At 49.2% G+C, this 18449-nt stretch overlaps 1 protein-coding gene across 1 annotated transcript; it reads left to right on the forward strand.

Annotated features, from left to right (window-relative positions):
* The first annotated feature begins 1364 nt into the window (after window positions 1-1364).
* On the forward strand, window positions 1365-16688 carry LOC113246709 (Fc receptor-like protein 2). The gene is made up of 14 exons (XM_057315103.1): window positions 1365-1395; window positions 2826-2846; window positions 3167-3245; window positions 3411-3598; window positions 5516-5782; window positions 6650-6934; window positions 8164-8451; window positions 8824-9102; window positions 9413-9529; window positions 13999-14026; window positions 14729-14814; window positions 15036-15101; window positions 16369-16400; window positions 16489-16688. Exons 1-14 carry the CDS (start codon window positions 1365-1367, stop codon window positions 16531-16533), a joined length of 1812 nt encoding a protein of 603 aa, XP_057171086.1. The 3' UTR covers window positions 16534-16688.
* The last annotated feature ends 1761 nt before the right edge of the window (window positions 16689-18449 follow it).

Genomic DNA, 18449 nt, shown 5'->3' on the forward strand with positions numbered 1-18449 from the left:
GTAAGAACGAACACTAGAACACAGTGATAAGCAAAAAGAGGAAAATAAAAACCACCTTTAATGACATGAGTCAGATATAATCACACTAACACGTGGGTGGGTGTTTATTGTCCCACACATTTTTTTTTAAATTGGGTAATTGGTGGGGAGGATGGAGTGCAGCAGAGAAACTGCATTCGGGAGCTCTTTTTTCCTTAACAGTATATCGTGAACAAGTTTTATTGCTATTAAATATTCTACAGAATCATTTTAATGGCTGCTTGAGAGTACACTGTTTGACATATAATTTATTTTGTAATTGCTTTTTTGGGTATTTTTAGCACTTTCTTTCTACACTACTCTAAGCAAGACTTTGATGATACGAAGAATGACACCATTTATGTCCATCAGCGTTTCCCGAAGAAAAGCTATGTTTACGGGGAGCGACAATGTTAAGTATTCACCTGAGAAGATGGCACTGAGTCTATGATTCAACTCACGATCAGTCAGTCCCCAGGTTACAAATACCTATGACTTTATGATTTAAAGTTTCATGCTACAAACAGTCCACAAAGGCAACACGTATCTGTCTGTTCAGCCTGCCCGAGTGGACTGTTACATACAGCGCTCACGGGGACCACATCTAATCAGAACGGGAGTGATCACAGAATTTGGGGATGTGTGCTCTGGAAGTTGCAGCTGCACTGGGAGCAGCATGCCGTCCAAAGAGCAACATGGACTCGAACTATGGAAGAGGACAATGTTTTCAATGATACAGAGCACGTGTTTTGAATCTTAGCAACATCCCGTGCTAGAAGGCTAGATATGGATTGAAGAAAACATCACCCAGGAACCCTGAGTGGCTGCACCAATGGCCCTGCTACCCTAAGGAACACAGAAGCATTATATATCCTGGTAAGATCCGACAGCATTTGAGAGCCAGGCTGTGGAACAGGGCTGCCTGAGTTTGACTCCTGGCTGTCACTACTGGAAAGTGACCGTGCTGATCTTGGTCCATTACTTGCCTTCCCTGCTGCCTGTTTCCCCAACTGTGTGAAGGGGATCGTGCAGACTGCAGAAGCTTGCTCAGGATATCAAATAACCCTGTGAGCGTAAGGCACTTAGAACTGTGTCCAACTCATGAATAGCTGTGTGTAAAGTGTTAACTGTCGTCAGGGTCAAGAGGAGGAGTTTCTTTGGCACCTAGACGACTATCTTCATTCTCACAGCGCCAATAGGAAAGAAGACAGTGGCAGGACATTGACAAGCCCTTCCACTTCCCTTTTTTACTAACAAAACTCACTTTGAAAGGTAGTTTCCATTCCCTGCACACAGACCCCCGCAGGTGGCCGAGGGAACATCTTGGATAGCTGAACCAGGTCCTCATGCTGCTGTGGTCACTGCTGGTCATCTTTGGTGAGTCCAATAATTTGACTTAGGACTGAGGTGGCAGGAGATGAGGTCCCAGCTTCCGAAAGCCCTGAGGGTTTATCAGAGCCCGGGGACCAGTGGGAATGCTCAGGTCTCTGCTTCCAAGCAGTGGGCTCTGGGCAAGTCAGCCTGCAACACATCCTCGTCCGTAATGTTCAAGGTCGGCTACTTCGCCGTTCCTGGGTTATGAGTTCCTGCTCTGATATCTTAGATAATTCATAGAGTAATATGTTCTCATAATAGTTTTCATAATTTCAACATTTACTACTTCTCCATGAGAACTATTTAGACAGTTATCTCCAGGGTGGGGTTCAGAGATGCATGGACTCCCTTTGCTCAGGCTCCTCTATTGAGCCTCGGGCTACCAGGACAGGAGAGCTACTACAGGGAAAGGAGATTCCTTTCTCTACGTTCAGGAGGCACTAAACCAACATTTGTTAATGAGTAAAAGGACTCTCACATAAAATATGGTCAGAGAAAAGGAATCCATTCAAGGTGGGTTTGTCTTTCAAAACTGTGTGTGCTGGTCTCAGCCCACCAATAAGCAAGGCTGTGGCTGAACCAGCCCTCGTGGGTCTTATCATGCCTGCAAGACACCCTTCAGTAAAAACCATCAGGAAACTTCGGAAAACTAAAGTTTATTACTTACGGAGCCTGGAAACTACACAGCACCTCTAGGACCACATAGCGAGGTTGTGGGGAGAAGACAGTGTGGGTCTGGGGTTCTGCTCTTATTGGAGTGGAGACTGGGGCCCCACTGGTTTCACAGGCTCACTCTTTGCTGGTGAATTAAAACAAATGAAAGGGAATTTAAAGAGAAGAGAATAAACCAAGTAGCCCACATGGTCAATTATGGAAATCAACCAAGATCTCCAAAACCAAGGCACCTCAGAGCTGGGGAGGTGGCCCGGCTCTTCGTCTAGTCTGATGGCTTCGGCGTGAGGGGATCACAGTCTTCTGTGGATGCCTCGGCATCAAAGCTCCGGTCAGGCACAAAGTCGGACCGAGAAAAATCCCCAGCCGTCAGGGTTTACACTACAAACTCTGCCTGGGTATTTCCTGATGAGCTCTTAGTGACGTGGGATACCGTGTAGCAGACGCACGGCGCGCAGGGGCTTGGCGGGGACAGGGGAAGGACGAGGAAATGAGAGAATCCCTGAACACCCGGCGTCCATCTGTGGGATGTGCCCCGGGTTCTCCCTTCTATCAAGGGAGGGGTTTGCACCTGCCTGTGATTGTAACATGCGTGGGGCCAGTTGGTGCTTGAGGGAGAGCGTGTTGTTGGTAATGATGGAGCAGAGGAACAGAAAAGGGGGTGCTGGGGACTTCGGGGGTGGTTTAGCGGAGTGATGGAAAGGTCTGCACTGTAAGGCCAAACGCTCCGGGCTAACCTCCGGTTTTTGATCCCCTCACAGCTCCCGTCAGCGAGGAGGCAGGTGAGTCATCTACACCCTTGCTGTTTCCAGGGTCTGGTTTGTCCGCCGCCAAGGTCCTGCAGAGAGGGACGAGGATGGGCCGGGGAGATGACCCAGTGTCACGGCTCCCCTAGGCCAACCCGCCTCAAGACCAGTCGGCTTGGCTGGGGGAGCACCGCCTGCCCGGCCTGCCCCGGTGGAGTCCGCTCAGCGTCCAGTCCCAGCTGTAGGGGGAGCGGCATCCGGAAGAGGGTGTGCAGGCTGGACAGCCGGCCCGTGGGGGTGGAAGGAAGGTTCTCCGGGCCCTGGGGCCATAACTCCTCCATGAGGTCGGGCTGAAGGTCCTCGCAGCTGTGACAACAGCGGTTCTCCGGGGAACGCGGCCAAGAGCGCGTGCGTGGTCAGCAGGGCGCTTGCGTGGTCAGCAGAGTGCGTGCGTGGTCAGCAGGGCGCGTGCGTGGTCAGGAGGGCGCTGCCCTGTCGTTGCTGCTCCCACTCTTGGGGGTCCATCGGTGCGTCGTCCTGCGGAGGTCAGGGAGTGTCTCTGCAACGTCTGCTGTGAGGCCCGAACCGTCCTTGCTGCAGGAGAGCTGCCGTGGGCCACGCTGCAGGGCGGGCACACTTTCTGTCCCCACACGGGCTGCTGAGCGGCTCCCAGGTCGTGCTCCGCCGGTCCGGGGTCCACGGCACTGCTGAATTCTGCGGGCGCTCGCACCTGGGCCGCCTTCCCAACGTTGGGACTGCAGCTTATCTCACCTCGCTCTTCTCACCAGGCGAGTACAGAGCACGGATTTTATTCCACACGTACACGAGGCTGGACTGCGTCTAGAGAGGTGGAGGCTTGTCCCCGTGCCTCGCCTGCACCAGTCACCCAGCGGAGGGGCCCTTGGGGCTCCAAGGCGCTGTCCTGGGAGCACAGACCTCCACTCTCCTTTCACGGCGAGACGTGGATGCAACAGGGATGCCAGGGGCCGCTCCAGGAGCTCGGGCCAGAGCCTGTTCAGGGGCAGGACCCACCCCTTGCGCTCACGCGGCACCATGAATGGGCCTTGGCGACAGACTCACAGGCTCACGTAGTTGGCGCGGTCCCGAGCCCGAGACACGGCCCCTCAGGCGCTTCCTCCGTGGCCTCTCTAACCCTGACCCAGAATGCTCGCCCCTCCCCCGGCAGCATTCTCCCTGGGAATTTTTCCAGTTTCTGGACGAAGTCTGTACTAGTGGTTTAAAAATCAGCCTAATTATAAGTCCCACAGCCGCGTCCCCGGGGGATCGAGTCTCCATCAGTGAAGGAGGGCGAAAATCTCGAATTAGCTAATTGTTTCTGTAATCCACCTTTTCTGCCCCTCCAATTTCATTTTTTTATAACCCAGATTGTCCCCCTGATGTCCAACAGGTAAATCTGGTTCTCTGCCTGGAACAGTCATGAACATGTTTTCCAAACATCGTGATTCTGAATTGCATGAGTGTCCTGTGCCGTCTGGCTCTGGTTCTGCAGGGGTGTTTGGGAGGTACTTGGTCCCTCCTGTGGCTGACCTCTGCTTCCCTAGCTACCTCCAGATTCTGGTCGTCATGCCACCAGGGAACAGGGGCAGGGAGATTTTTGATTGAGATGTAACTTAGTTCCTCACCTTGAGGTCAAAATCCTCCATTACGACCCCAAAAGGCAATGCAAATGTCCCAGACACAGAAGGTAGTCTGGTACCGTAAATAAGTGAAGTCACAGGGTGGAATCTGCGACAGACGGTCCCAGGGGAGGACATTTATTTTTGGCAATGACTCTTGGCAATGACGGTCAATCCCCTAAGAGCTGAACCCTGAATGAAAGCTCCCTTCCACCTAATTACACATGGAATGGGAGGGGAAGTGTTTGGAAACTAGTCAGGTGGAAAGTTCCGAGGTTTGAGATACTGGATCTTGTTCCAGTCACCAGTTTACTCCCCAGATATCCAGGGCCCTTGGCAGCTTCCTCTGGCCAGGCAAGCAGAAGACGAACAATATGAAGTTAGAGCACAGTGTCGTGCCTGCAAAGGCTGGATCACAGCAGAGGGGGTGAGAAAGCAACGTGTCCCCGAGGACAGCGGTCCCCCGTGTGTGGTCGCCAATAGAGCTAAGCAGGAGGAACTTCACTCCTGTAGCCATGTAAAAAATTAGGTTTGCTTTGACGGTCCCTGCCATGGACTCCATGTTTGAGTCCTCACCCCCAAACCCCTATGTTGAAACCCTAACCCCAAGAGGATGGTATCTGGGGGTGGGGCCCTTGGAGGTAATAAGGTCATGGAGGTGGCGTCCTCATGATGGGATGAGTGCCCTTAGAAAACGAGGCCAGAGAGCTAGCAAGTGAAAAGACACAAGAAGCAGCCGTCTCCAACGGGCAAGAGCAGCCTCGCCAGAACCTGACTATGCGGGCAGCTTGATCTTAGACTTCAGCCTCCAGAACTGTGAGGAATGAATGTCTGTTGTTGCAAAGACACTCGGCTTATGGTATTTTGTTACAACAGCTCATGCTGACTCAGATACCCCTCAGGAAAAAAGAGGACGTAGCCCTGAGTAGGTAAGGCGGGCTTGGAACCTCCGTGTTGCCCGAAGGGAAGGGGCTGTGCTGCCAAGAGCCCAGGAAGGGGTCGGGCATCTGGGCTCTCTGCAGACAGGCAGAGACGCAGAAATCCAGCCCCTCACACCCTCTCTTGCAGACTGGCTGACCCTCCAGGCTCCCTCTGTTGTCTTCGAAGGAGACAGCATCGATCTGATGTGCCAGAAGAAAAAGGGCTGGAGGGAAATCGAGACTATGGCATACTACAAAGATGGAGAAAAGTTACATTTTTCAAATGAAGTCTCTAGCTTTTCCATCTCACACGCAGCTCTGAGTGACAGTGGCAACTACCACTGTTCTGCTACTGCTGGAAAATTCGTCTTTCCTAAGTCAGGAGATTCAAGAAGCGTCAGGATTGAAGTCCAAGGTAAAACCTTCCCTCCAGTGGGAGCCCGGCTGGACAAAACTGGTCAGAGTAGGGTGGGTCCCTGGAGGAAACACCTGCCCCACACCACATGTGAACCAGAGTCCTGTGGTTGGACCGCAGGAGGGAGTCGTGATAGGTGACATGTCTGGTCTGAATGTCTGGTTTGCTGGGGTTGCTTTTGAGCAGGAACTGATGAGATTTTGGAATATAGGTGAGGTTCAGTGGGGTGGAGTCTGGAGCCGACGATCTTGAGACGTCTTTGGTGCAAAATAGTGGTTTATTAAAGCAGGAGGACAGGACCGGTGGGCAGAAAGAGCTGCTGCCCCGGGTAGTGAAGGGTGGCTGGTTATATACTATGGGGTTGGGGGAGGTAAGGAAAAAGGGAGGTTGAGAAAATACTTTCATATGTTAAAGAAAACTCACAGGACACAAGGCCTTGCTATTGTCAAGTTAAGGTTGTTTACCCCTCTAGCAAGGAATTAACATGAAGATAGTTGGGAACTTCCTGGAGGAAAGTTACACTGTGCATGCTTCAAGTATCCATCAATAGGCTGCAGGTTACAAAGACATTTAATTGTATCTAAATTCCCTTCCCGAAGCTAGGTTACTGCTAGAAATGCTTTGTTCTTGTAGACTGCTAAGACATTTGTAAACTGAGGGAGACTCAAGTCTTGCAGGATTGTGGTGTCTATAGGTTAACTATTTCTTTGTCCTTTAGGGCAGTCAGGAGTGCCTGAGGAATGTCACATCCCATTTGGGGGGGGGGAGTTGCGGGGTGTCAGTTTGATTTGTCCTCAGCTTGCCTTCTGTTCCCTCATCAGAACCATCCATCTCACTGTTTGGGGTACTTGTAATCCTTCTCTCTAGAGCTGTTTCCATGCCCTGTGCTCACGGTCAGCCCCTTCTGGCCCATCGAGGGGAGCCCAGTGACCCTGACCTGTAAGACCCAGCCTTCTCCACAGAGGTCAAATGCTGAGCTCCGATTTTGCTTCTTCAGAGATGGCAGAGCCCTGGGGTCCAGCTGGAGCAGCTCCCCAGAGCTCCGGGTCCCCGCCATGTGGTCGGAGGACTCAGGGTCCTACTGGTGCCAGGCAGAGACAGTGACTCCCAGGGTCAGAAAACAGAGCCTCCAATCCCAGATTCACGTGCAGAGTAAGTATCAGTGGGTCCGGGCGTGGGAAAAACAAGAGACCGGCAGCTTCACTTCCAGCAGCTCGTCTTTTGGGTTCTCTTGCAATTCCCATCTTTGTGGAAAGTGGGATGTGAGCTAGAGATGGGCATTTCATAAAAATAACAAATGGGCAGAGCTCCTGTTAAAGAACAGAACCCAATGGAGTAAATGTGACGATGGAATTGACTTTATTAAGAATTCCTGAATCAGCAGGAACCCAGCCAGCAAGTAGAGATGATCAGAGGAGTTGTAGGAAATGCATGTTTTTGTAGGCATCAGGTGGGGAAGGGGGTTATTAGCAAAATAAAAGAGAGGATTTCTTCAGGCCAGGACATCTTTTGGGGAGGAGGAAACTGCAAGGTTTTTTTGGTTTTTGTGTTATGCAGATGACCTCATTAGTGTGGATCAGGAAATTTCAGATTGACTTTTAGAAGGTCACATTCCCAGGATGGGCTGAAACTGTAATTAAGTCTTGGTTTGCTGTCAGTGGGGGACAAATACTACATTTTGGGCTTTTTTCCTTTTTTTTTTAAATACTCCTCATAATCGTTCTCTTCTCATTAAAGTCGTATCCATCAGCCCTGTCTTCCCTGATCACTTCGTGCCTTGGTGTTTAGGAGTGGGTTGGGACTTTACCCAGCAAGGCGCCGGCCCCCCAGCGGATCTGCAGATGGCCCCCGATGCTGGCTTGCGACACAAGCTGGTTCATTAGACGGCACCATGGTGCTCCAGCGTCGGGGGTAAAGGAAGCATCAGAGAAAGCAGAAATCTGAGTGAACCAAGCGGCCAGAGGAGGGGGTGTAATTCATGTGGACCCTTGAAACTGGGAATAATGGAGGAATTGTTATTGATATTGTTAATGGAAACAGTGGCTTTTCCGAGGTAGGACTGGTGCTACCAGTGACCCCTTCATTCTGTGCAGAAGGCACCACTTTGCACAGCAGCTCCTCCCCCCAGAAATGTTTTCCTGTCCATGGGGCCGATGACCCGTCACACATTCCGTAGTGATCCCATGAAATTAGGCAGATGGGGCTTGAGACAGGCAGCATCTGCACCCACATCACCACGGATTCCCTACCTTTGTGTACTTAAAATGGATTGCAGGAGCCCCACGCGTATTCCCACTTGAAACATTAGAGTGAAGCCGGTCACGCCTGGTCCCAGAGTCCTCCGAAGTCTGCTTCTCACCTGTCATCTTCCGTCTGTTTAGGAGTGCCTGTCTCTAACATAAGCCTCCAGATCTGGGCTCCCAGGGGCCCGGTGATCGAAGGAGGGAATCTGGTACTCCTCTGCTCGGTGGCCAAAGGCACAGGAAACATCACATTCTCCTGGCACAGAGACGCCACAGGAACCAGTGTGGGAAGGAAGACCCAGCGTTCCCTGTCCGCGGAGCTGGAGGTCCCAGCCGTGCGGCAGCGCGATGCCGGCCGCTATTACTGCAGAGCTGACAACGGCCACGACCCCATCCAGAGCAAGGTGCTGCATATCCATGTGAGAAGTGAGTTGCACTCTGAGTCCTCCCAGACAGAAACCCCAGAGCCAGGGCCGCGGTACCAGGAGTCACATGCCAGGGGTCTGGGCCGTGGAGCACCAACAGTAACTGGAGGGTGGGTCACCCTGCAAGTTAGACGGCGGACGTCCTTCTTTCCATGGAAGAGAATATAAAGGGGGCTGGGCTGGCATTAGAAAAACACAAGCTGAGAATGACAAATGACCGTGTACCCCAGACTTGGTATTCCCCCAAATTTCTAAAGACATTGTTGAGAATCTTAGAGACACACAATGGCCCTTCACTGAGGTCCTGGTCTGGGGGTCTGTGTGCCTACTGGGGCCTCACAAGCCCTCTCTGCCGGCCCCCTGTCTCCCTCAGGTCCAGTGTCACGCCCCGTCCTCACCCTTGGGGAGCCGGGGGCCCGGGCTGTGGTGGGGGACATGGTGGAGCTTCGCTGTGAGGCCCAGAGCGGCTCTCCCCCGATCCTGTACCGGTTTTATCATGAGAATGTCACTCTGGGGAACATCTCGGCCCCCTCTGGAGGAGGAGCGTCCTTCAACCTCTCTCTAACCGCAGAACATTCTGGAAACTACTCCTGTGAGGCGAACAACGACCTGGGGGCCCAGCGCAGCGAGGTGGTGCCACTCACTGTCACAGGTGGGTTGATGGTCCCTGGATACAGGAGCATTACCATTAATGGCTCTGCCCCGGCAGTCTTCATTGGTACCATACTGGGGTTTTGGAAGGTAGGTGGGGGTCCAGGTGATGTCTACTGTGTGTGGCAGGTTCGAGAAGGTGATCTCAGCGCCTGGCTGCTTCTCTTCTCTCCACACCAACCTGGGAAGTACACATTGTACTTACATAATGTTGCATGAATTTATATTAACCACTCCTCAGAGTGTTGGACAAGGATTCCAGGACCCAAGCCTTGGCCCTCTAAGGCTGACGCACTGGTGTCTTCCCTCAGGGACCGATGGCTACAGAAGAGACCATGTCACGGCCAGAGTTCTTGGGGTGCTGTGTGGTGGCCTCGGTTTCATCACTGTGGCTCTGCTGTTTTATTACTGGTCCCACAAGATATCAGGTTGGTTATCTGCCATCTGTTTTGATTGCCCTTTATTGCTGCCAACTTTTCCATTACTGATATAGATTGGATTTGACAAAAAGAAAGAAAGAAAACCTCCCCAAGTCTGATTAATTCTTTTTATATTTCATGATTTTCTAAGGTTTCATGCAGCGGGCAATGCGGCCGTATTCCTCGTTTAGAATATGTCAGGTCCCCTTGCGTGTGGATTAAAACCGTTAACAGTCCTTCATGATTGCCTTTCACATAAAAATGTCCAATTATTACATCATTTAATAACCTTCAATAGACATAATCAGTTTATATACAGTGGAGTGAAACATAATAAGTACTGGATTTAAAGGAATGAAAACAAGTTAGTACATTTTCTTTTTTATCACTTTCTTATTAGTTACCTACTCACGGCAAGAGCAGTGACTCCTCTTTGAATTCTTGGGTGTCTCACATGGGTCACGTGGGACATCGGCACGCACACATGGTGGCTGGCAATGGCTGGAGAAAGGGACCTCGACGGGGGCTCTCAGCCAGAGCACACGCACTACCTCTCCGTGTGGCCTGAATGCCCTCGCGGCAGGATGCCCGCAGGGCAGTCACAGGTTTTCCATGCCGGCTTCTGCTTCAAAAATAGGCAAATCTGCAACGTCTTTTTCCAGCGAATTCCAGATGACTCGCTTTCATCGGGTCCCTAACACACTTGCCCAGATGCAAGGGGAGGGAGCACAGTTTCCACCTCCACATGGAAGTTTCAGTGTCAAAGAATTTGCAGCCATATTTTTAAAAATTCCACACAAACCGCTACACATTCCAGTCCATGCGTCCCCACCCCACCAGACCTCCTGAAGCTCCGGCCCCTGGGCCACCCTGTCTGGACTTGGCCAGTGCCCCACAGGACCATCCTCTGTCCCGGAGCCTCTCCGCTCTCTAACCTGGCCCCAGTAGTTCTTCTTATCCTATCACCTCTTCAACACTGTAGACCTCTATCAGTATTTTGTCCAATATTTCCAGTTCTCAGAAGAAAGGTCTATTCAATTTCTTCTTTTGTCATCACTGGAAGCATGAAATCACCACCTTCGCTAACCAACACCCCCATAAAGCTGCTGGGTTTTCAGCAAGATCGTTTCTCTATTATCTGTAAAACCAGGAATTTTGAGGTCTCCTCCAAGTGATATCTCATACTGATCCCTACTAGTATTCTGCTAGCCAAGAAGTGTTACCAATGAGCAATGATTGCATCTGTTACGTATGGCAAGCTTACACATATTATCTGTAATTATAAAAAATAATTTTTAAGTGTGTAGTATGGTCCAGGTTTAACAATCCTGGGGAAGTTAGTGGGCTGCCTTGTTCACACAGCCACTAGAACACAGAGCTAAGACAGAGTCCACGCTGGCCTGGCCACAAAGCCTCAAGCCTGCCTCTCCTCTGGCAGGTTTCCCCCGTGTCCCCCCCATTCAGTGAGGTGTCATTTATTAATCTCTAAGATACAGGACAAGCACGGGGCACAACAGAAATGCAAGATAAACTTTTAAGCTCTTGCAAAATGGTTCCTTAGACCTATCAACGACCCCCAGGTAAAAGAAATTTTGGAAAATCACCAAACGGTGAAACTGTCATTCAGTTTTTTCAAGTCCAATGGAAGTTATATTTTTTTAAACAGACCAAGGAATTGTGATATTGTTTTTTTCTTTCATTATAGTTTTTAATTGATAAAAATATGTAAATATAAGGAGAGAGGTTCTTTGTTAACATAAAATAATTTCTGATTCATCCACGGTGATGAATTCTCTCACTTTTCATCTACATACCAATATACTATTGCTCCTTTCAAATATAGAAACAGTCTACAAAGCAGTAAAACATTTACTTTCTCTTTTTCAATTCTTACGCAAATTATTTTTTCATGTCTAATTATATGCCTAAGGGCCTCTGGTATCTTATGTGGATAAGCTTGTCTGGTTCCTGTTTTTGAGGGAAACTTTTCTAGTATTTCTCTGCTATGTAACATATTCAAATATGAAGTTCCAGCATTCTTATTTTATTAAGACTATTAAGATGATTTCTCAGAAACAACTTTTAATTTTTGCTAATACCTCATTAGTATCTTTGAAGATAACCGTGTTATTTCTTTTTCAGCTATTTAATCAACTAATTATATTATACCAGAATACCTAATATTGACTAATGTTGGCATTCTAGATAAACGTCCAATGTTAGTGATGCATTTTTAACATTAGCATTCTTTTGAAGTTTTTTTTTTCATTAATAGTAATGTGCGCCGTTTGCCAGGTTTGTTGTTATTGTGATTTTTTTTTCGGCGGGGGGGTGTTTGTACTCACCATTACAGAGGAAGCTCGACATTTTCCTTCTTTTTTATGTCTTATGTGTTCTGGGATAGTTTGCATGGCAAAGTAATTCTCTGTTTTCTCAAGATTTCGTGGCGCTCCCCTGTGGAAACGGCCTGGTGGGTTTTGGGGGAGCCGGTCTTTGGCAGGTGTCGCTATCCCTGCTCTTGTAACTAATCTTGTGAGAGGCGCTACTGTTGCTCGGTGACACCCAGCCCTCCTTTACGTCTGGACACATGGACAGTTGCGTTTCCCTTTCTCCTTGAAGCGAGATGCAGCCAGTGAAAGGCCGGCAGAAGCCGCTTGCATTGCTTGCTGTCAGAAGCATTTACCAGCGAGACGCTGATGTCCCGATGCCCTTCCCGTGCGCTCGTGCTCATGCAAACACATGCTGTGTTGACAGTGTCGCCAGATGGTGTGGCCTCCAGCGGCAGCCTCGGTCCCTGAGCGACTCGGTCCCCTAGCGACAGAACCCCCCGCAGATTTTTGACAGGTCTGCGGCACAAGTGGGGAATTTACAAAGCTATGCTGCTGTGAGCCCCTGCAAACCGAGATTGGTCTGTTAGGGACCAGAACACACTCCGTCCTGACTGCCACACTCTGTTCACAGTTTCTTTATCTTCTGGGGAATCTTCCTAGAAGATCCTCTGTCTTAGCCAGGGTTCCCAGTTTGCTTACTTGGAATCATGAGGTGCTGTCCTGTGATTCCCCCAGCCTCCCTGTGGAGGCTCGTGTTCCCCCGCGCCTTCTCCTTTCCCGTTCGTGAATGGCTTCGAAAAAGGGAGTATCCACCCTTTTGATTAAAAAGTGAAGCTGCTAGAATGATTTATTTGATCTACCAATTTGCTTTCTAATTCTGAAATTTCTGCTTTTCTTTAAGGTGCTGCATTCTGTTCGTTAGTCTTACTCTTTAGAAAAAATGGACATTTAATATATTTGCTTTCCTTTGTCTTATGTATTTATATAGGTACTTAGTAGCTTAAGACTTAGTTTCCTTAAATGTATATGTTAGAGACCAATCTAGATTTCTTCACAGTTTTGTTATGAATTTCCAGTTACACTAAGATCAGAGAAGATCGTTTATCCCGTATTCATTTTTTAGAATATTTTTGAAGTTTTCTTTGGGAGCCAAGATATCATCAATTTTTGTTACTGTTCAAAACTGCTTAGGAAGTAGAGCAAAGTCCATTGTAAAAATAATTTGTTCAGGAAGGAGTTGCTAGAATCACATACACCGATTTCGAACTGTTCGAAGATGTGCATCCCTCACCGTATGGTTGAGTGACTGTCTGGCTTGGTGGAAAGTCCTGAGGTCCTTCTTCCTTTCCTTGAAGAAAATGAGTTAGTTCTTGCTCCTCTAACACTGTCTCCAAAACCCCTGAACAAGTTGGAGTGCTGGCTGTATTACCAGCAGCATTTTCATGATTGCGGAGCTGTATCTACACTGAACGCGCTCTGAGCGGGTTATAAATGCTCGGTGGGAGACACGTGAGCACATCCCCAAGTGCAACACGGCTCCTGAGACTGATCCTGTCCCTCGTAGTGGCCTCTGCTCCCATCCATGGGGACTTGTCCCCTGAGCAGTTAGTTGCAGGACCAGGGAAGGGCTCCTTGACCACGGGTGAGTCAGCTGACACATCCATGCTGCTGGGCTGTGTTCCTTGTTCTGTATCTCTCTGTAAAGCCAGTGGTGCAAAGGAGAACCCAGTGGGTCTTATGCATGTCAACGTCAAGCCTGACCCCAAGACCATGCTTTAGAGTGGGGGTTGCAAATATCAAAACATGGAGAAAGTGGGAATGGTCTGCCTAAACAAGGAGAGCAGTAAAGTCATCAGCAGTTAGCATCTAGTTTGCGATAATTGACACAGCAATAAAAAAATCCAAGAACAGTGACCCATGCCCGTGGGGTTTGCCATTTGAAGTGGCTTGTCAGATCCACGGGGAAAAATAATGGACTGTCCAACTCTCAGGGCTGGAGAAAATAAGTAGTCATCAGGACACAATACAACCGGATCCCTACTCTGAATCTTACATCCTACAAGTGACGACACGTGGGTAAGTCAGGGGAGAGTTTCAAGAGGTGAAGACACCTCCCCTAAAATGAATGTTCCTTCATCTGCTTTTCAGGGGAACGCCCTGCCACTCATGCAGCCAGGTGAGAACTTTCCCTGTTCAAAATAGGAACTCGAGAGACCTTCCTCATTCACGATTTTCAACTCTTGCTGCTCCTTCTGCTTGCACGGGTCACACAGCGTCTTTCTATGATACGCCGCCATGTCTGTATCCATTACATTTATGCTGTCAGGGTGCTGTCTCGGGGTGGCCCACGTGACAAGGTGGTGTCTTGCAGAGAATTCAGGATTTCTAAGTTACTTTACTACTCACATATTCAAGATTATTTATGGGTCTGAAAATATGCATAAAATGGAGTTTATTTCCACGGGGGACATATTGTCTTATGGAGAATATACGACACACACAATATACAAAAGAGAGAGATAAATTGATGAGAAAGAAGCAGATGAAGTTCTAGGAAAGCTTATAAGAGAAAAAAATTAAACCTGAGGCAATATCATTCTCTTATTTATAACTTTTGAAAAAGCTAAAGATGAGGAATAGAACATTTTTGCCAGATCAGGTTGGCTCTCCTATTAAGAAAGAACTTTGTGATTCTGTGGCCTGTCTCTGGCTGCCCACCTGAAAGACCACAGCCCGAGAGTCTAGACGAAGGGCCATCAGATCACCCAAGCCAAGTGCCATGTCTGCATGGCTTCTCCCACACTCTCCCCACCCTGCCTCCTCTCCGTTCTCGCTCTTGCCCTGGACACTGTCATGTGGTTAGTTTGCTTTCCCTCAGAGATGCTTCCAGGGCAAGCCCTCAGGAGTCCGCCCACTCCAGCTCACACCCAGACCCTGAAGAGCTGCAGCCGGAGTATGTCAATGGTGAGTCTCCCCAGGGACTGTGGCTGTGGCGGGGAGGGAAGAGAAAGCAGGTGAAAAAAACCATGAGGTGGTCTGCATGAGGCCCAATCTCAATAAATAAATGACCCTCAGAACCATGCTGGGGTTGGGAGGGCAGTCGCAAAGCAGGGGACTGGGAAGGCACATCTGAAGTTTGAACCCTAGTCCACGGACACCTACGAACCATTGTCTTTTCCCTGCAGTGGGCCCTCTCGATATGGATGTGGTTTATTCCCGGGTGTGGATCATGCAGCCCCCGGAAGACGCTGGTGAGAAACTGCAGAGTGGTTCTCGTTAGATGCATCTTCCCAAGAAAGGGGCAGCACGGGTGCAATAGAGGCTCTCGTACGTCCTTTGACCTTGACATGCAGTCTATAGCTCCAAGAGTCGTTGGTTCTCTGCAGGCTGCAGTGGTACAGCTGTAAGCAAGAGGGAGCAAGCGATATTTGCAGGCAGGTTCTCGTGGAGAAGCTGACTTCCAAAACGAAACAGACAATGAGGAAGAATCTGGGTTACAAGGCAAAGGGATAAAACCAAATCAGTGGAGAATATCTGAAGTACGGTATGTAAAGTCCAGGAGGAACTGTCCCAGTTGAGAAGGGTCATTGCCAGGCCCCTTTGAAAGGACTGCAGTCTGGAGATGCCATGGGAGGGGTCACCGAACACATCGGCCTCGTCTAGAGAATTTGCCCTTGGACGTGTAGCCTTGCAAGGACTGAGTCTGCACTTCTTCAGCAGTGCGGAGCCGTGTCCTTCCAGCTGCAGCTCCAGTGCCCTTAACGCCGCAGCCTTCCACCAGGCCCTTTGCTCTGGGCTCCTGGCTGCTTCTGCTGGAGCCACGGGCCACTGGCAGCTTGGCGGGTTTCCCGGGAAAGGGTCACCCAGCCGCGCTCCTCTGAGCCACGGAAGCTGGGTCCTCGGCCAGCCTTGCTTACAGCTGTACCACTGCAGCCTGCAGAGAACCAACGACCCTGTCATTCCCCTTCCCTGCCTGGGACCAGCCCAGCAAAGCTGAGAAGCTGCAGTCATGTCCACTGCCCGCTCATCCTCCAGGCCCCCCAGGGGTTCACGCGTTGCCGAGGGCGGGAGGGGGATTGAATTCCACTCTTCCCACCTGGAATGAGGGGAGAAGGAAGCAGCCGGCATGCCCTCAAGCTGCCCCTGACTCGGGGTCTCCCCTCCTTTCTCCGTGTGTCCCGCTCCCGTCCGCGTAGTGCACGAACGGCCTGTGTGTGTTCTCTGCAGGGCGTAAAGGGATGACAGCAGGGTGAGCCCGGACACGGTATTGTCAACACTCCACGGAAATGGCATCAGAGAGAGGAAAGGTTTTGTTTAACAAGGGCTGGTGGAGGGCTTAGAGCTTGGGTGGTCTTAGAAGGACTGCGGAGTGGACAACATTAAGGCATGGATTTTACAGAAGAACAGGAGAAGCTGGAAACCACACGTTAACCGTCGCCATCTTGTGCCCTGGGGCCCTGTCAGGAGTGAGGTCTAAGTGGAAACCCAAGAGCTCAGGAATATTTTTTTTCTCCACAGCAAACACCAGGAGGCCAGTTCTGGAGAACGAGGTGAGCTGGCCTCCTGGAGAGGTCCTTCCCCATCTTGTCCCCCAGCAGCCATGTTCCTTCTCTTCCTTCACCCGTGCCTCTCTCCCAGGACTCCCATGTCATCTACTCTGACGTGAAGGAGACGGAACCCTAGGAGCAACTGGGGGGCAGAACACCAACAAGGATGGAACAGCACCAAGGGCTGCAAAACACTATACAAATGCCCAACCCTCATGACATCTCACGGACAGAATGTGGTCCAGGGGCTGAGCAGGTCAGCTGGGTCACCGTGTTGGTTCTCATCGTGTTCTTTCCCAATGTCTTCTTCCATTCATTCAATATTTATTGAACTGCTACTGCATCCCAGACGCTGTGGGGGGATTATCTTTGTTATCATCTCTTTAAAAAATTTTTGAATTTAAATTCAATTTAGTTAACATATAGTGTATTATTCGTTTCAGAGGTAGCGTTTAGTGATCCATCAGCTGCATATAATACCCAGTGCTCATTCCATCACGTGCCCTCCTTAATGCCCATCACCCAGTTAGCCCACCCCCCCACCCACCTCCCCTCCAGCAGCCCTCAGTTTGTTTCCTAGAGTTAAGACTCTCTTATGCTTTGTCTCCCTCTCTGTTTTTATCGTATTTTATTTCCTTCCCTTTCTCTATGGTCCTCTGTTTTGTTTCTTAAATTCCACACATGAGTGAGAGCATGTGGTATTTCCTTCCATGTTCAAAGACTTGAGGAAGAATAATGAACACAAGAGACAAGCTTTCACCAACATCTGCTCTGAGGTGATATGAACAGAATCCATTTCTGACCTGCTCTTTGTCTTCCAAACGGGATTCATTGTCTTTTGTCTCCACAGAGAGACATCTCAGGGTTTAAATAAACCCTGTCTTGCTCTTGTGAGAACTTTAGGGCTGAGTTTGTGGGAAGGAACAGCGGCGTGGGCCAGCTTGCCATATTTATCCATTCTGGAATGCTTGGCTCATACATTGATCCACATTGATTTACGAGTAGCAAGGGTCTGTGTGTCCTCTTGAAATGCTAAATGTTTTACATTCATTGGCACCGTCACGTAAGGAGGAAGATCACAGCCTTCGGGATCCCCTGCCTAGGGTAGAGTCCCAGCCCCACCCCCACGATCGTGTCGTCTGGAACAAACTACTTAACCTCTGTGTGCCTCTGTTTCTTCATCTTTAAATGGGGACAACCATTTGTTAAATATTCAAAAATCACATAGAATAATGTCCGGCATAAAATTAGCACTAAATAAGTATTCATTACATAAAATATGCACAATGATCACTTAGCCTCAAAATTAGTACAAAAAAGTTCAAAAAGTTGAGTAATGAGAATTCCTAACAAAAAGACTATAAAATACAACTAGCAGAATTGTTAACACTTTGATTAACGTCTTGTATAATCCACTCCCCTGCTAAAGGTAGGTCACCAATGGGAAGGACAGAGGTGACCGTGGGCTTGGGTTTGGTCATTGATCTACACAGAGATAATTTGGAATGTTTTACCAACCATACACAACAAATTTGAAGTTTATCAGAAAAAAATAAATAATTTGGAATAGTTACAATTATTATTTACAGTTTTATATTGAAATAATTATATACCGTTGGCAAGACCACCTAACTTCTGAGCTCCAAGCATCAGGGACTGAGAGTTAGCATATCCCAACAATCTAATTGTTACAGGGTGAGGTAATCTCAGCCCTATGGTTAAAGCTAGTACCGCCTTAGCAGTGCCCAACCCCTCCTAGCTGTTCTTTACACCCAACCATCCTAGCGGATACTCGCACTGTCGTTATTAATAATAACCCTGGCATAAAAACTTCTAGGGGAACATATCAAAACTGCATATAGGAACATAGGTAACCTGATGTTCTGCTCAGCCTCCCACTAAGCCATCCCAAATCACCCTTATCCATCACAAGTTACTTATCTACCTGTTTCTGGCTTGCGAGACTGGTGGGAAATTATAGGCAATCAAGACTCCTTCCTTGTTACCGAGGTCTGTTCCGATGGCTAAGTAGCCAGTGGCCACTCCGATCCA

The sequence above is a fragment of the Ursus arctos genome, unplaced genomic scaffold (assembly GCF_023065955.2).
Source record: "Ursus arctos isolate Adak ecotype North America unplaced genomic scaffold, UrsArc2.0 scaffold_2, whole genome shotgun sequence".
Taxonomy (NCBI): domain Eukaryota; kingdom Metazoa; phylum Chordata; class Mammalia; order Carnivora; family Ursidae; genus Ursus; species Ursus arctos.